Source organism: Coffea arabica, chromosome 3e, assembly GCF_036785885.1.
Source record: "Coffea arabica cultivar ET-39 chromosome 3e, Coffea Arabica ET-39 HiFi, whole genome shotgun sequence".
Classification (NCBI taxonomy): domain Eukaryota; kingdom Viridiplantae; phylum Streptophyta; class Magnoliopsida; order Gentianales; family Rubiaceae; genus Coffea; species Coffea arabica.
The window spans coordinates 41,103,759-41,119,675 of record NC_092315.1 but is presented as its reverse complement, the minus strand read 5'-3'; the positions used below and the strand labels follow the sequence as shown (position 1 = coordinate 41,119,675).

The 15,917-nt window shown below is 37.0% G+C and overlaps 2 protein-coding genes and 1 non-coding gene across 3 annotated transcripts; 1 reads left to right on the top strand and 2 right to left on the bottom strand.

Annotated features, from left to right (window-relative positions):
* Positions 1-364: 364 nt before the first annotated feature.
* Positions 365-7,637, bottom strand: LOC113737640 (uncharacterized). Its single transcript, XM_072083885.1, has 5 exons — positions 7,510-7,637; positions 7,081-7,391; positions 6,029-6,670; positions 1,044-1,114; positions 365-499 (listed from the first exon to the last, which is right to left on the bottom strand). Exons 1-5 carry the CDS (start codon positions 7,635-7,637, stop codon positions 365-367), a joined length of 1,287 nt encoding a protein of 428 aa, XP_071939986.1.
* Positions 7,638-13,513: 5,876 nt separating this feature from the next.
* LOC113737639 (uncharacterized) lies at positions 13,514-14,836 on the bottom strand. Its single transcript, XM_072083884.1, has one exon. The coding sequence runs from the start codon at positions 14,834-14,836 to the stop codon at positions 13,514-13,516; it is 1,323 nt and encodes a 440-aa protein (XP_071939985.1).
* A 718-nt stretch (positions 14,837-15,554) lies between these two features.
* LOC113738313 (small nucleolar RNA R71) lies at positions 15,555-15,661 on the top strand. Its single transcript, XR_003460099.2, has one exon. It is a non-coding gene; the product is annotated as a small nucleolar RNA R71 (small nucleolar RNA).
* The last annotated feature ends 256 nt before the right edge of the window (positions 15,662-15,917 follow it).

Below are 15,917 nucleotides of genomic sequence, written 5' to 3'. Positions count from 1 at the left end.
AAGGGTTTGCGGGGACTCTTTGAATCTCTTTGCCCTTGCACGTGTAATAGGACCAAGTGGAACTCTCACTGGGTCAGTGTTCGAACTTGAGTCAAGACCCTCGCCCATGCACACATCACATGGGAAAGCACTCTTCCCATTCAACATTTCTAGTTAGTTTGACCACAAACTTTGCTAAACTATGTGCACACTTGTTCCCTGCTCTATGGACAAAAGAGAAAGTACATTTGTCAAACAAACACTTCATGTTTGCAATGTCCTCAAGGATGAAATCTACTCCGGCTTCTTTTCGATTTTCCTTGTTTATCATGTCCACCACCTCCTTACAATCAGACTGGAACTCTACTTCTCTCCAATTGGCTTCTCAAGCCAGTTGCATTCGCATTCGAATTGCTGCTGCTTCCTCCACCAGTGGCTCACTTGTTTTTATTTCAGCTCTGGTCCATGCTTTCATCAGTTTCCCTTCTGCATTTCTAGCCACTGCTCCTATTCCACTCTTCTTCATATTTTTGAAAAAGCAGCATCAGAGTTGATCTTTATTAGTCCTCTTGATGGTGGATTCCATTTCTCCACCCTGCTTGAGTTGGTTGTTTGTTGAATGAACTCTCCAACTATATTGTTCTGGGCTTCTATATACTTATCCCACTCTAGTAGAGCTTTTTGCACATCTGTATTTTTTTCATCAAATACTTTCCTGTTTCTTGTTTTCCATATTTGCCACAAGATATTTACAGTTAGTGTTATGTGCTCCTGTCCTTGTTCCCTTTTTTTAGCTCCTAATATCCCTTCCCACTATCTTACAAAGTTGCTCCTTATGTCCTTCAAACCGTCCCATTGTAGTGGTGCTAGCTTCCAGGTGGTTTTAGCATTGTTGCAGAAAAATAGCATATGTTCTATTGTCTCCACTTTTTCCCCACAACATCTACACACTAGGCTGCCTTTTCTTGTTCTCTTGTTTGTTTGTTTATTCACTGGCAAGCTGTGACGTAGGCACCTCCAGATGAAATGTTTGAGTTTGTGTTTCATCTGTAGGGTCCACACACCTTTCCAGATGTTTGAATTCTTTTGGTCATAACTCGTGCTTCCTGCATCCTTTTAGTAGTTTTATCCCAACCTACAACATTTAACTCATATAAATCACTTATTTTAGTAGTTTTATCCTAACCCACAACTACAGCTCCCCTGACTTTACCCTTCCCAAACCGATACTCCTATATTTGTACTATTTAAGATTTGTTACCTCATTTTTATCTTCTCTAGCCCTATACTCCTATCTTTCTATTTCTTTTATTATTTAGGATTCATTATCTCATTTTTCAAGTGCTTTTTTTTTCAAATAAAAAGTTAGAATTATAGTCATCGAGAAAAAGTAAATAGGTATAACTCTGGTGAAATACCACTACTTTCTGCAATGACCATCCAAAATAGTTGTTTAAACAAATATTTGTTTTAAATTTTTTTGATAAACACTTCAAAAAAAATCTAAGTGCCCCTTTATTAATTTAAAATTAATATAAAAATTTTATTTTTGCGCATTTTTTGATATATGTATTATATGAAAAATTATCCAGATGGAGTTTTACACATGTCAACAATTATTTAGGTGACATTTTATGTCAGAATGTTTATTTCATTTGTGGGAATAATTGTCTAATAAGATAAGTTTAAGGCTAATAAATTAGATTAGTTGCAATAGGTTAAATGGTTAAAGAATGGTTATAATTGGATATGTCATCAGAATATTTGACAAATTTATATATATACTTGGAAGGAAAGTGTTAAAGATGTTACTATGTAAATGATTAAATAATGGAACTAATCACATTATCCAAATTTATTTTATTTAATTATGGAAGGCAAAAGGGGTGAAAGTTTGAAAACAAAATGTAAATGATTTATTATGCACTCATTTAAAGTAGGGAAGTTTTAAATTTTAAATTTGAATTGTCATAGGATTAGTTGTAAATCATTATTTCAAACTTTTTAATTGAATTTATGTATTAAAATAAATGAAAAATCCAAAAAAGTATGGGAGTTTTAAAGCAATCCAGAGGTCTCCACTAAAACCTGCCCTGCAATATATATATACTAGCATTTTGACCTGTGCTATGCATGGGTTTGTATTTCAATTTGAAACAATAGATACTAATGTGTGTGTATATATTATAGTATAGGATAAAGTATATGAAAAAGCAAAAAAAAAATTCAAAGATGTGTATGCTTAACATGTTAAAAAAAGTTTATTTAGTATGTATAAAATGGATTTTCTTTTACTCTACAACTGAGTATGGGCTAGGTTTGCGGAGTTTCAGTGATGTGCAAATGGCATTTAGCTGCAAGCTATAGTGGCGGTTTTGGAATATGGAGTCATTGTGGGCCAGCTTCATGCAATCCATGTATGGCTCGGGCCATACGCGACGAATCTTTTCTAGGGTGTGGAAGCGGATGTTCTCTGCACAAGCTACAGTCAATCACTTCTCCGAAGATCTGGATTTCTAGGAGAGAAAGTAAGTCTGGACTTTTACAGTCTCGGGGAAGTTCTCGACCTCCTCTGCATATGAGGCAACCCGAGGTGCGCGAGTGGCTCTCAGTTCCAGGAAATTAATTTGGGATCGCTGCCTCCCTTACAAGATCTCCATCTTCATGTGGAGAATGTTGAATGAGTATCTTCCGTTTCCTGAAGCATTGTGAAAGTTTCGTTTCTAGTTTCTCTCCAAGTGCCTTTTTTGCCCAAGTGAGGAAAAACGTGATTGTGTGCTACTGGATTGTCGATTTGCAGCAGCTATTTGGGGTTTCTTTTCCCGTGCTCTTTAGCTCCCAGCATTTTCATCAATTGGTGTTTTGCTGCGGTTATAACATTGGTGGTCCAATGGCTCATTTAATCAGTGAAAGGGATGTTGCTTATAATCTTACCGTCGATCATTTGCTGGGAGATTTGAAATGCTAGAAATCACCTCTTCTATAACGGTGGTAACACTTGTCATACGCAGGTTTGTCGGTAGATCCAGTTGTCAGTCTTGTCCATCTCGCAAGCGTTTCCTTTTGTCCAGGCTATGATTGAGGATCCTATGCTAGTAAATTTGGGGTTGGTATCCCGATTATCCAAGCCTAAGCCTAAAGTTCCACTCTCGGTTCTATGAAAATATCCGGCTCTTGGCTATGTGAAACTAAATGCAGATGGATCGTCCCTAGGCAACCCTGGCTATTCAGGCGAGGGTGATGTTATTCGGAACCCTTTCAGGAATGTCTTGTTTGGATTTGCAATGTTTTTGGGATTAGGTCAAACATAGAGGCAGAGCCCTTGGCCTTTCTTGAAGGGGTACAGCTTTGCACGAAGCGTGGTTTCAATAATGTGGAAATTGAAACGGATTCCAAAGACCTAGTGCTCATGTTGCTAGGCAAAACTCAGGTTCCATGGAGGATATGGCGGTTTGTCTCTCGCATCAAAGAATTAGCCCTAAGCAAATATTTCGTCTTCACCCACACTTTTCAGGAGGCTAATGCGGTGGCAAACGCTCTAGCTATGCTTACAAGCTCTTCACAATACTGCTCAATCCTCTCTGTGACTCAAATTCCTAGGCATATTATAGGCTTAGTTACCCTAAATAGGGTCTAACTGCCTTATATTAGGATGGTTCATCACTCTGGCCATGTAATGGGATAGTTGTACTCCTTTCTCATTTCTCAAGTCGTACTCTCCCTTTCAGTGCAATAAAATCCTATAATTTTAAAAAAAATCTTAAATAATTTGAAACCAAAATTTGTTTACCAATTGTCTGTAAATATATGATAACAATTTGAATAAAATAATTTAATTTATAATGATTTACATGATAGACTAATTGTAAACTTAATTATCAATATATCATGTTATACCCATATATCAAAATTTTTAATATTAATATATAAATTATAACTAATTCATTTTTCTCAATTTCAGAAATTTTTTTTCTCCCATCTTGTAATCCTCGAATTGCTAAGTGCTTATAGAATAGTATTCTTCTTAAACTTTAATATAGATTTAAAAAAATATTTGTAATATGTGTTTTTAAAATTTTTCAAAATTATTAAAAACTATCACTCTTTCCGTCCTCTCTCACCCGATAGCTAGCTATCTGGTGTCATCTACGACTTTCAGACCTCTTACTACGATGCCATTCTTCCTATCATATCTCCACAATTGCCTTCTTTCTTCTCCCTTCTTTGTTCAATTTTGTTGTAGTTCATCTTTTCTTTTTGACTTTCATACCACTCTTTAACTGCTTACTATTCGATTTCCCTTGCTTATATCTAGCCTCTAGCTTTCTATCCTTGCCCCCCAATTTCCTTTTTTTTTTTCTTCACCATTCTCCCAAACCCTAGGATAGTCCCAAACGTCTCTTCCCCACACACAACCTCCTCCATTTCCCTTTCCTCTACTCCCTATTTTTCTTCTACCCTGCTAAACAAAATAAAGTAATATCACATTTTCCCATTGGAGATATATACAATATAAAAATCTATATTATTCTCCTATATGCATTTGAGAAATACACATACGTACATATACATACATACCTATATATATGTATACAATATGTCGTGTGTGTGTTGGGATTTTGTTTTTTAAATAGTAGTAATTGTGATCGGTATTTCCTATCTCTATTGTTATGAGAGTTCTAATTTATCTATTGTTTATTCAAAACATAGCTTAACATATTGTCAATGTTACAATATTATAAAGTGAATTTGTAGAAATGAAAATTCAATACAAAAGTATAAAAACACCAATTTTAGTTATTTTTCATATTAATTTTGAATTGAATGATTTTAAATTTTCAAAGGAGAAATATTGTCATTGAATCTATATTCAACCGCCAAATTGAAGAGTTAAAATTTGAAGCAAAAAATGCATAATTTGGAACTTGGTTTAATATTTTTACAATATATTTAACTTTACCTCTCATAATATGAAAAACATATAAAATTGAAAATTGATCACAATGGTTGCAAGTATTGGCATTTGAAAATGCAAATGAAAAACTGATAATATCTTGTGATTGCCCTAACTGCTACCAATATATATATATATATATATATATTAAAACGATATAGCAATTGCATATTTACATATGAAAAAAACAATAAGAATACATAAAATAATGAATAATACCCAAGACTATTTAAGCATTTGGGTTTTGTACTCTAATTCAGATTTAATCAGGGTAAAATTTCGATCAAATATATCTCTTCTTTAAATTGCATTTTTATTTTCTTAATTTTTGGTAGAATTGGTGTTGCTTTTATTATTATTTTTCATCAAAAATAGAGATTTCTGATAGGTGCTGAGCCTGTGCAATAATAAAAATCTAACTACCACCAAAGACATTGAACAATCAATTCCCGGTATTGGAGTAGGGACTCTGGATGTGCAATGGGTTACTTGATTCACCCTGATTTCGAAGAGTTTGCTTAATCCGATATATCAGAATTGACTAACGGACAGAAAATTATTAACTTGTAGACAGTGGCAAGCAGGGTTGTCTTCTCAGGGAATGGGCAGGAATATTAATTCGTTTCTTTTTAAGTTAAGGAAAATGGGGGATTTAAATGGACAATAATAAAGAACAATAAAAATTAAATACAATTTGATTAACTTAACAATACCAAAAAGGAATAATTAGATAAAAACAACGGTAAATAAACTTCTACTCAAAGGTTCAACTTCTCAGCACTGATCCAAATATATAATCACTGACGCAAAGATATTCTATTCCTCCATTACTAGGTTAGTTAAAGCTACCAACAAGCTCTGATAGCCAGTTTTCCTTACTCTTTCGACAGTCAAGATACGGTCGTTGACTATTTTCCTAATCAGAAAATGACCCTAAGCACGACTTCCTCAATGGAAAATCCTTCATAGTAAGGTTTGAGACGATGGTCATTCACCATGAACTTTTTTTTGGCCTTCAAATTTTGGATCTCCATTGCACCAAAATGAAAAACATTAGTACTACAAACTGACCAATCCATCGAAAACACAACTTACTTGGGAAAAATTTAAGTCTCGAGTGAGAAAGAAGAACTTTTTGCCCAGCCATAAATATTTCTCTCGAGACTTGTTGATCATGAAAAAGTTTGCTCTTCAACTTATGAATAAGTGCATTCTCATAAGTTTCATTTCTCAATTCTTCCAACTCCTGCAATTGAAGCTTCCTATGCATTCCAACTTTCTCGAGATCCATATTGCATTGTTTAATCGCCCAAAATGTCCTATGCTCAAATTCCACAGGGAGGTGGCATGACTTCCCAAATACTAATCTATAGGGTGACATCCCAACTTGCATCTTGTACACGGTTCGATACGCCCATAGTGCATCTTCCAATTTTGAACTCCAATCCTTTCTGTCCGGACGAACCATTTTCTCCAAAATCAACTTAATCCCTCTATTTGACACTTCAGCTTGACCATTCGTCTGCGGGTGGTAAGACGTGGATACCTTGTGGAACACACCATATTTTTGGAATAAAACAGCAATTGTCTTGTTGCAAAAGTGTGTTCCCCTGTCACTCACCATAGCTCTTGGCATTCCAAAGCGAACAAAGATGTTAAATCTAATAAACTCTGCAACCACTTTATAATTGTTGGTTCGGGTGGCTTTCGCCTCCATCCATTTGGACACATAGTCAACTGCAAACAAGATATATAAGAAACCATAGGATGAAGAAAAAGGACCCATAAAATCTATACCCAAACATCACAAATTTCTGTAAAAAGTATAGGAGTTTGAGGCATTTGGTCTCTACGTATAATATTCCTTACCCTTTAGCATCTATCACAAGACTTACAGAATAAATATGCATCTTTAAAAAAGGTAGGCCAGTAGAAGCCACTTTCTAACACTTTACGAACTATTTTCTTAGGTCCAAAATGTCTTCCACATGCAAAAGAATGACAAAAAGTGAGTATAGAATGAAATTCATGTGCACTTACACACCGTCTTAACACCTGATCCGAGCACTGCCTCCGAGGCTAGGGATTATCCCAAATGTAATACTTAGCATCACTCTTCAATTTGTCCCTTTTAGCCTTTGGCCAACCTGCAGATACTTGATTGGTCACTAAAAAGTTCACAATATCAGCAAACCAAGGAATAGAAGAATTAACAGAAAGTAATTGTTCTTCGAGAAAAATCTCCCTCAATAGGGGATCTTCCTCAACTGTAAGCAAATGGCTCAAGTGATCAGTAACTAGATTCTCCACCCCCTTCTTATCTCGAATCTCCAAGTTGAATTCTTGGAGGAGCAGAATCCATCTAATTAATCTTGGTTTTGCGTTCTTCTTGGTCAACAAGTTCCGCAATGCTGGATGATCAGAAAAAACTATTACTTTCACACCTAGTAAATAAAACCTAAACTTTTCTAAGGCAAAAACAACAGTCAATAATTCTTTTTCAATGGTAGAGTAATTAAGCTGAGCTCCATTCAAAATTTTGATGCATAGTAGATCGCATTTGCTGCCTTGCCAACCCTTTGCCCCAGTACAGCCCCACTGCATAGTCACTTGCGTTGCTCATTATCTCGAATGGGAGCTTCCAATCTGGGGATTGAATGACGGGTGGTGATGTCAAGAGCTCCTTTAATTTGTCGAACGCCATTTTGCACTCATCGTTAAAGTCAAAGGTCATTTCCTTCTGCAATAGCTTGAATAACGGCGCTCCAACTTTTGAAAAGTTTTTGATAAATTTCTAATAAAAGCTTGCATGACCCAAAAAGAAACGCACCTCCCGTACACTCAGGGGATAAGGTAAAGCAGAAATAAGATCTACCTTCGCTTTATCTACCTCTATACCTTTAACTGGCATCACATGCCCTAGAACTATACCGTACTCTACTATGAAGTGATATTTTTTTCAATTGAACATTAAGTTAGTTTCTATGCACCTTTTCAAAATCAAACCTAAATTATCAAGGTATTCATCAAACCTATCACCGTAGACACTAAAATCATCCATGAATATCTCAATAATCTTTTCTATATATTCAGAGAAAATACTTACCATACATCTTTGAAAGGTTGATGAGGCATTACAAAGCCTGAAAGGCATTCTTCGGTAAGCATAAGTACCAAATGAGCAAGTGAAAGTGATTTTTTCCTAGTCCTCTAATGCTATCGTAATTTGAAAATAACCTGAAAAGCCATCTAAAAAATAATAATAAATTCGACCAGCCAACCTTTCAAGCATTTGGTCAATAAATGGAAGGGAAAAATGGTCTTTGTCGCGCCCCACTTTTTGATAATGGTGTGAAAGTAGTGTATGGAATATGTATGTGAACGCGTGTAAAATGAAAATAGAAGGCCATGGGACTTGAAAATGCGACGATTTGGCCAAACGAAGTTCAAAAAGGGTTTTTGAATGAAAAATGGAGTCGCCACTTGGTATAGAGTTAGGGTGTACCAAGTCACCCAAAAAGTGGTTTTTTGGAAAGGAAAGTAAACAAACCCTTTTTAAAGAACTTTTGGGTCTACGCAACCAAAAAAAAAGGGATCGGAGGTCACATTTGATAAGGGAGAAGGCAAAGGCAAGGCCTAAGGCACTCCCTTACCCTAGCAAGAGCTAGTTGCGTGACTTAGCCCTTCTTTTCCTAATTTCTTCTACCCAAAGTATGCGTTGCGTGTTGGATATTACTAATGGATATGAAAAGGATGCAATCCTAATTCTAAATGTCTCTTATGAGGCTTTTTGGTCCCAACCACATGATTTGTGGTGGTCAATAGGGGAAGTCCTCATAGAGGTCGCGAATGATGCAAATGAAGACTCAAGTATGAGTGCAAGTGTGAAAATGTAAGAAAACGTGCATGTGTGCAATTTGAGAAAATAAAAAGTGTTTGTGTGCTAATGGATGAAAATAAAATAGTAGATACATATAAGTGCAATTGGGTGCAATTTGTGAGGTAGAAAATAAATGATAAAAGAAGAAAAATGGGTGAACATGGCATTTGTATTGAGAAAGATATAAGTAGTGAGAAAATGGGGATAAAAGAGCGAGAAAGTGAAATAAGAATGAGAATGCATGAACCTAGAGGAGTGCATCAAGTCGGGTACGGGAATGACTCCTAATTTCACGACTTTGATTTTCCCTTTGATTAGAAGGAAAAACTAGCGTGCTAAGGCTATTTCGTAGCCACACTCGCTCGTTTCCCTTACCAGAAGGGGACACTCAGGCAAATGTACCCTATACCTAGCATGAGAATGCAAAAACCTAAAATGAAGAGGAGAGGGGCATGCCAAATGCTAAAAAAAACTAAGAAAAATGCATGAAATGTAATGAAACATGCAAGTATGAACTAGCGAGGGAAATCCCTAAGGGTCTAGCGTTGGACTAGCCCATCTATGAATTCCTACTAGCGTTGGACTAGTGGAAAACGGGACAATGAACCACAACTAGCGTTGGACTAGTGTGGTGACGTGCATTCATCCATCATTCATCTACGACTATAGAAAGCAAGTAGACATGCAAATCATCTATAAACACGTAGCACATAACACTTAGCATGCTCGACTAGATGCAAGGGCCTAATAAAGCGATTAAACACGTAGCAACAAAAGCAAGCAATGAACCTATTACATTTGCTAACTAAAACAAAAGGGGAAGGGGAAAAATGGACAAAATGCTCGCCAGACCCTATCTATTACAAGCCAAGTGGTGTACACATACCCCATAAAGAATAACTTAAATAAAAAGCAAAAGTAAATGAAATAACTGAACGGATTTAAAGAAAGGCAAGGAAAGCAAAGTAGACATGCAATTCTCACTTAGCACGTTGGATCACATAGGGTCAAATAAGGTCAGAATGAGGGATAGGGTGTACCTCCCTTGAATCGACGCCCTAACGAAGTGAAATTACTAATTTACCCTCCAAAATAATAAAAGGGTCAAGGTACCACTTTAATTATCAAATAATCACATGAAACAAAAATTAAACACGAAAAGGAAATTAAGCACGAAATGAAAATTAAATATGGAATAAACCATGCATGTGTAGGCAAAACTCGGTCCCAAATAAAAGTTTCAAGAGTCTAAAATGGAGTACTAAATTGAGTGATCTAAGGTGGAATCCATCACAATCAAATGCAAAAATCACGAAAGAATAGTGGAAAATTATTTATTAAAGTTAAAAACAAGATTAGCTAAGCAAAATTAAATCAAACGAAACCAAGACTATAAATTCTTCCAAATTATTAAGCTTTCATGATTTTATCCTAGAAATCCATTGAAAATTGTCCACAATTCACATGAAGACATGTCAAGGCAAATTATCATGTAAAAAGGGATCCCATTGCAAACATTAATCAATCATGTGAGTCCAATTAGAACATTTAAGAACTTCGAAAGTCCCAAAAATAACAAGAGGCCAAATAACGGTTCAAGTTGCAATCAATTTAGGACTTAATTGCAAGAGATTGGAATGTAATTGGGCCATAGTGCAACAAAGGGAGACTTGGGGAGTTAAAAAACAAAAATTCTGGAAATTATTCATGCAAAATGCATGCAACCCACGTAGTATTTCTGCAACCAAAACTGATGCATTTGAATGAAGACTTTCTGCAACCCATTGGGTTTCAATGCCAACCAAAACATTACCAATGAACATCAAACCACAAGATACAAACTCTCCAATTATCAATCAAACCAACCACTCCATCTTTCTTGCAAAATCAAAGCAGAAAATCTGGAGTGATAGCTGCCAGAGATAAAGAAAACAGCAAAACAGAATGCAGCAAGAAAATTTTTTGCAATGCAGCAACTTCCTTTCCGCACTACATGTCGACTTCGACACAAGTTTGATCAAACCTTTCAACCAAACATCCAAAAAAACTTAAGCTAAGCAACATAACCCACAATCTCAAAATCCAGACAAACCAAAACATGGAAGGAAAAACATGCAAACACCGGGAACTTTTATGCAAAAAAGGTGCAGCAATCCTAATCTGTTCATTCTCCAGCGAATGTTCGAGCATGATTCAAATGTTTAGAGCCAAACATGCAAACTCAAACGCCAATCAAACACTGCCCCTTTCCACACCAAACTAACTATCAAATTAAGATGGCCAAAACTTGGTGAATGAACACGGAGAAAAGAACAACAAAACAGATGTAGCAGCCTTTTCTCTGCTGCAAATTTTCATCTTCATACAAGCATGGGTGGAATGCCGAGAACATCATGCAAAAAATTCATCATTCATCCATCAAACTCACACACATCTAGCTTAAGCATGGATGCCTCCCCCTAACTTCCCCAAACAAGATGATCTAGGCCCAAAAAACAAACACAAGAATAACAGAAGTGCAGCAAAGAAAATCAGCAGAAACATATGTTCATGCCATTTTGCTTGATCGAAATGTATTCCCATGAAACCTTAACACCTTAACTGATTCAGCAACTGACCAAAAATGGGAAAACGGGAAGCGACTGATCATCTGGACATGAACATAAACTCAGCCGAAAGCTCCTTGAGAGCAACTGAAAATTTTTTCCTATAATGCATGCAGTCCAACTCTATAATGGATGGCCCATATTGCAGCAATTCACCCTTTTTAGTTTCACACACGATAACAAACTGTTTTGACAACAAACATATTCATGAAATCGCAGTCAAACAACAAACAACACCAAAAACAGTGAAGCACTTCAACTTCAGCAACTCAAAGGATGGAATTCTATCAAAATTGCTGCAACGAACCGAAAGCTACAAGCTTGTTGAAGCAAAAATCATTTTACATTTAAATGCCAGCCAAACACACTCCGAGCCCAAGCCATGGCATCAGCAGGTGTTGTTTTCAATTTTTAACATAACACTTTAGATTCCAACACCCAAAAGGGTCAAATGCAGGAGCATCCCAGTCTGGAAATTTTGTTTAGCAACTTGTTTCACTTAACTGAAAAGACCAACTAAACCACACACTAAGTCCAGGCTTCATTCAAAACCAAAAGTTCAGCCAAACAATTAGCTAGCCCTACTTTCTACCAGCCCAAAGGAACAGAGCATGAACAACAACACTTTCTTACGTAAAAATTCAGATACCAATCACATAAAGTTAAAAACTTTCTTCATTTTCGCGCTTATTTGGAGCATGTTCATATGGACAGTTGCCCCGAAATTTACTGCCCATATTTCAGACACTACAATCTCATCATCTAAGAGCCAGAACAGAGACAGAACTAGCAGATAACATAAAGGGGGCGGGCAAACCACTGAGGTAAAACTTTGATTGTACAACATGGGGTGACATGCGAGGGACAGACAGATTATCTTTCTCAGATCCTAGCTATCCTTGTGATCCTAACAAAACAAACGAGAAGTAGACTGAAGGTTACCTGTGTTTCTGCTACACAACTGAATCCTTCGAAGCTTTCTTGCTCAGCCGAATTTAAACCTTCCCTTCTCGATCCTCTTCCCTTGCGTTTTTCTTTTCCAGCCGCCGTTATCCTCACTCTCGGTCGTCACTCTTGGCTGCCTTTCTTTTCTGGTTTGTTTCTTTTCCTCCCTTTCTCTCTAGCCGTCAACCTCCCTGGAATCTTCCTCGTGAGCTTTTCCTGCGTTTTTCTCTCCTGCCTTCCCAACTCTCTCGTTGGTTTCTTTTCTAGCCGTCAACCTTCCTCTAGATCCCTTCCGTCCTCCCTCAAAAACCTCACGGCTGAAACCCTTTCTTTCTTCTTTCTCTTTTCCAATTCTCTACACGGAAAAAACCCCAGCTTTTCCTTTCCCTTTGATGTTTTACTATCTCCCCCGATCCTCTCTTTTGCGGCTGCTGTTCCTTTTTCTTTTATATCCAGCTAGCAACCCCAAAACCCTCCATTCAATGGCTAGAAATCATCTCCTCTCAAAACCTTTTTCTTGGCCATCCGATGGGCATGCATCCGTCCTTGCAAGCTGCGTTTCCGCAGCTTGTATGTAAAATTCATTTTTTCATTTTTTTTTCTTTTAGTAATAATAATTTAACAAAATATAGATAACTAATTAATAAAAATAAGTAATGAAGAAAAGACTGAATACAATGAGCCGAATTAGGCAAAAGAAAAAGACAAAAACGAAATGCTAATTTTCCTTTCTTTTTCTTTTTTTTTTAATCAAATTAGTAGATAAAATAAATGCTCGTAAACTAATTGAAATACAATAAGAGCCACGAAACAGGAAACAACCAAAATAAATCTAAAATTGAAACAAATAAATCTAAAATTAAACTAATTAAAAAAATAAAATTAGAAACCAAAAATTTGGTGTCTACAGTCTTTTTTTGTTACGGAATTCAACTTCCGAAAATCAATGCATTGGCGCCATCCCATAGGCTTCCTAATTGGGACCATTTTACCCTCTTGATTTTCCTCTACTGTCACCCCTGCCTTCTTAAGAACTACTTGAACAGGGTTTACCCAGGGACCATCTGAGATAGCAAAAATAATGCCTATATCTAGGAGTTTAAGGATCTCCTTTTTAACCACTTCCAATATCAATGGGTTTAACCTTCGCTAAGCTTGTCTCACTAGTTTTGCATCCTCTTCTAACCTAATCCTGTGCATGCAAAAGGAGGGGCTGATTCCTTTGATGTTTGCAATGGTCCATCCAATCGCTTTCTTATAATCTTGAATAAGTCGAACCAGTTTGTCCTCCTGACTAGGTGACAAGTGTGCAAAGATAATGACTAGTAGCGTCTCCTTGTCTCCTAAAAACACATACTTCAAATGGCTTGGGAAAGGTTCGAGCTTCAACTTTGGTGCCTGTACAATAGAAGACAACAACTTTTGATGAGTTTCTGGTGTAAAAAGGGTAGCAAGCTCATATCTTAGAGAAATAGATGGAAGTGAGTGTAATGCTTCAACCATATGTCGTAGTTCATCACTTAGTTCTACATCAAGAGTTGCTCCCAACTCAAGATGCTTAGTCAAAGTTATCTTTTGTTCATTCTTACCATCAAATTCAAAAACTCCCTTCACAAGTGGGTCAATGACACTCAAAGCAAAAATCGAGTTAGACTCTTTAGGGTACCTCATGGCATCAAAAATATTAAAATGTACAGTCTTTCTATCAAATTTCATTGACAAAGTACCCTTATTTACATCAATTTTAGTCCTAGCAGTATTCAAGAAATGTCTACCTAATAGGATAGGTAACGGATTCACAGACTTTTCATCTCGCATATCTAGAACATAGAAATCAGTTGGAAATACTAGTTTATTTACCTGCACTAAGACATCTTCAACTAGCCCATCCAGATAAGCATAAGTACGGTCTGCTAATTGAATTATGATTCTAGTTTCTTTTAATGGCCCAAAATTTAATAAAGCATAAATAGTTTTAGATATTACATTTATAGATGCTCCCAAATCTAGCATTGCTTTCTTAATTGTAGTATTTCCCATCTTAAATGGGATCATGAACATACCTGGATCCCTACACTTGGGTGGGAACTTCCTTTCGAGTATAGCTGATACGTTTTCTCCCATCACCACTCTTTCATCACCCCTTAGTCTCCTCTTATTAGTGCACAAATCTTTCAGAAACCTTACATACTTTGGTACTTGTTTGATTACGTTCAACAGGGGGATGTTTATCTCCACTTTTCTGAACATCTCCAGAATCTCTTTCTCCTTCTCTGGTTTCCTTGGCTTTCCCAACCTGTTAGGAAAAGGTGGAGTATTAGATTTATGATTCACAAGAGAGTCGGAGATTATTTTGGGATTTGAATTTCCCCCTCCTTCTTCCTCAAACTCCTTTTCTATTTGCTCATCGCTCTTACCTTTAGGGACTACTAGTTGGGACCCTTCAACTTTTTTGCCGCTTCTCAAGGTCATGTCACTCACGTTCTTTAGGTTTGCTTCGAGTTGAGATGGCAATTTCCAAAAAATATGAGACTCTAGACGATTGATTGTAGTTGCCATGTAACTTACCTGATTTTTTAGATTTTTCATGCCAGACCTTGTTTCCTATTGGAATTGAGCAGTACTTTGCTGGAATTGGGTGGTACTTGCGGCTAAGCTCTTGACCAGATCTTCGAAGGAGTTTCCTCCATTGGAGGATGAGAGATAGGCCTTCGGCTGATATTGAGGCTGGAACGCTGATAGCCTATTCTGACCAAAATTTTGCTGGCGGTTCTCTCCGTAACTAAATTTCGGATGATCTCCTCCTTAGCGCGGGCACGTTGTCAGCCATGTTGACTTGTTCAGGGCTTTCCTCTTGGATTATTGGGCACATATCAGTAGCATGTTTCGTGTTGGTACAAATCCCACAAACCTTAACTTATTGTGTATTTCTTATAGCCAATTGTCGAACAAATGACGTCAGCTCCGACAATTGCTACTGAATAGGCAAACCTTCCACCTCATTCACTCGACGAGTGGGGACATTATCTCTGGGGCCAAATTATTGTGAGTTCTGTGCCATTTCCTTAATCAACTCCTATGCCTTTTCAGGGGTTTTATTCACCAGTGCTGCACCACTTGCGGCATCAATGATGTTCCTGTCAGACAAAATAAGACAAAGTAAAAATATTGAATTAACAACTGGTCACTTATTTGATGCTGGGGGCATCTGGTGCACAATTTGTTGAACCGCTCCTAGTACTCGTATAAGGTTTCCCCTGGTTGCTGTTTAATGCCACATATCTCTTTTCTCAAACTAGCAGCTCGGGAGGCAGGAAAATACTTCTCCAAAAATTTTTTCTTCAGTTGCACCCCGGTGGTAATACTACCTACCGACAGGTAATACAACCAATCCTTGGCCGAGTCCTTGAGAGAGAAAGGAAATGCTCTTAGTTTAATTTACTCTTCAGTCACCTCGGGAGGTTTCGTACTTGGGCACACTACTTCAAATTCTTGTAGAGGCTTATTGTTGATCTTGATCCCTATCTTTTGATATTTACAAAATAAATGGATA

Coding starts and splice junctions, on each gene's coding strand:
- LOC113737640 (XM_072083885.1), bottom strand. CDS start 7,637: ATGGCGTTCGACAAATTAAAGGAGCTCTTGACATCACCACCCGTCATT. Junction 7,392..7,509: donor GGGCTGTACTGGGGCAAAGG/GTTGGCAAGGCA, acceptor AGAAAAGTTTAG/GTTTTATTTACTAGGTGTGA. Junction 500..1,043: donor GAATTCAAACATCTGGAAAG/GTGTGTGGACCC, acceptor AAAAATATGAAG/AAGAGTGGAATAGGAGCAGT.
- LOC113737639 (XM_072083884.1), bottom strand. CDS start 14,836: ATGACCTTGAGAAGCGGCAAAAAAGTTGAAGGGTCCCAACTAGTAGTC.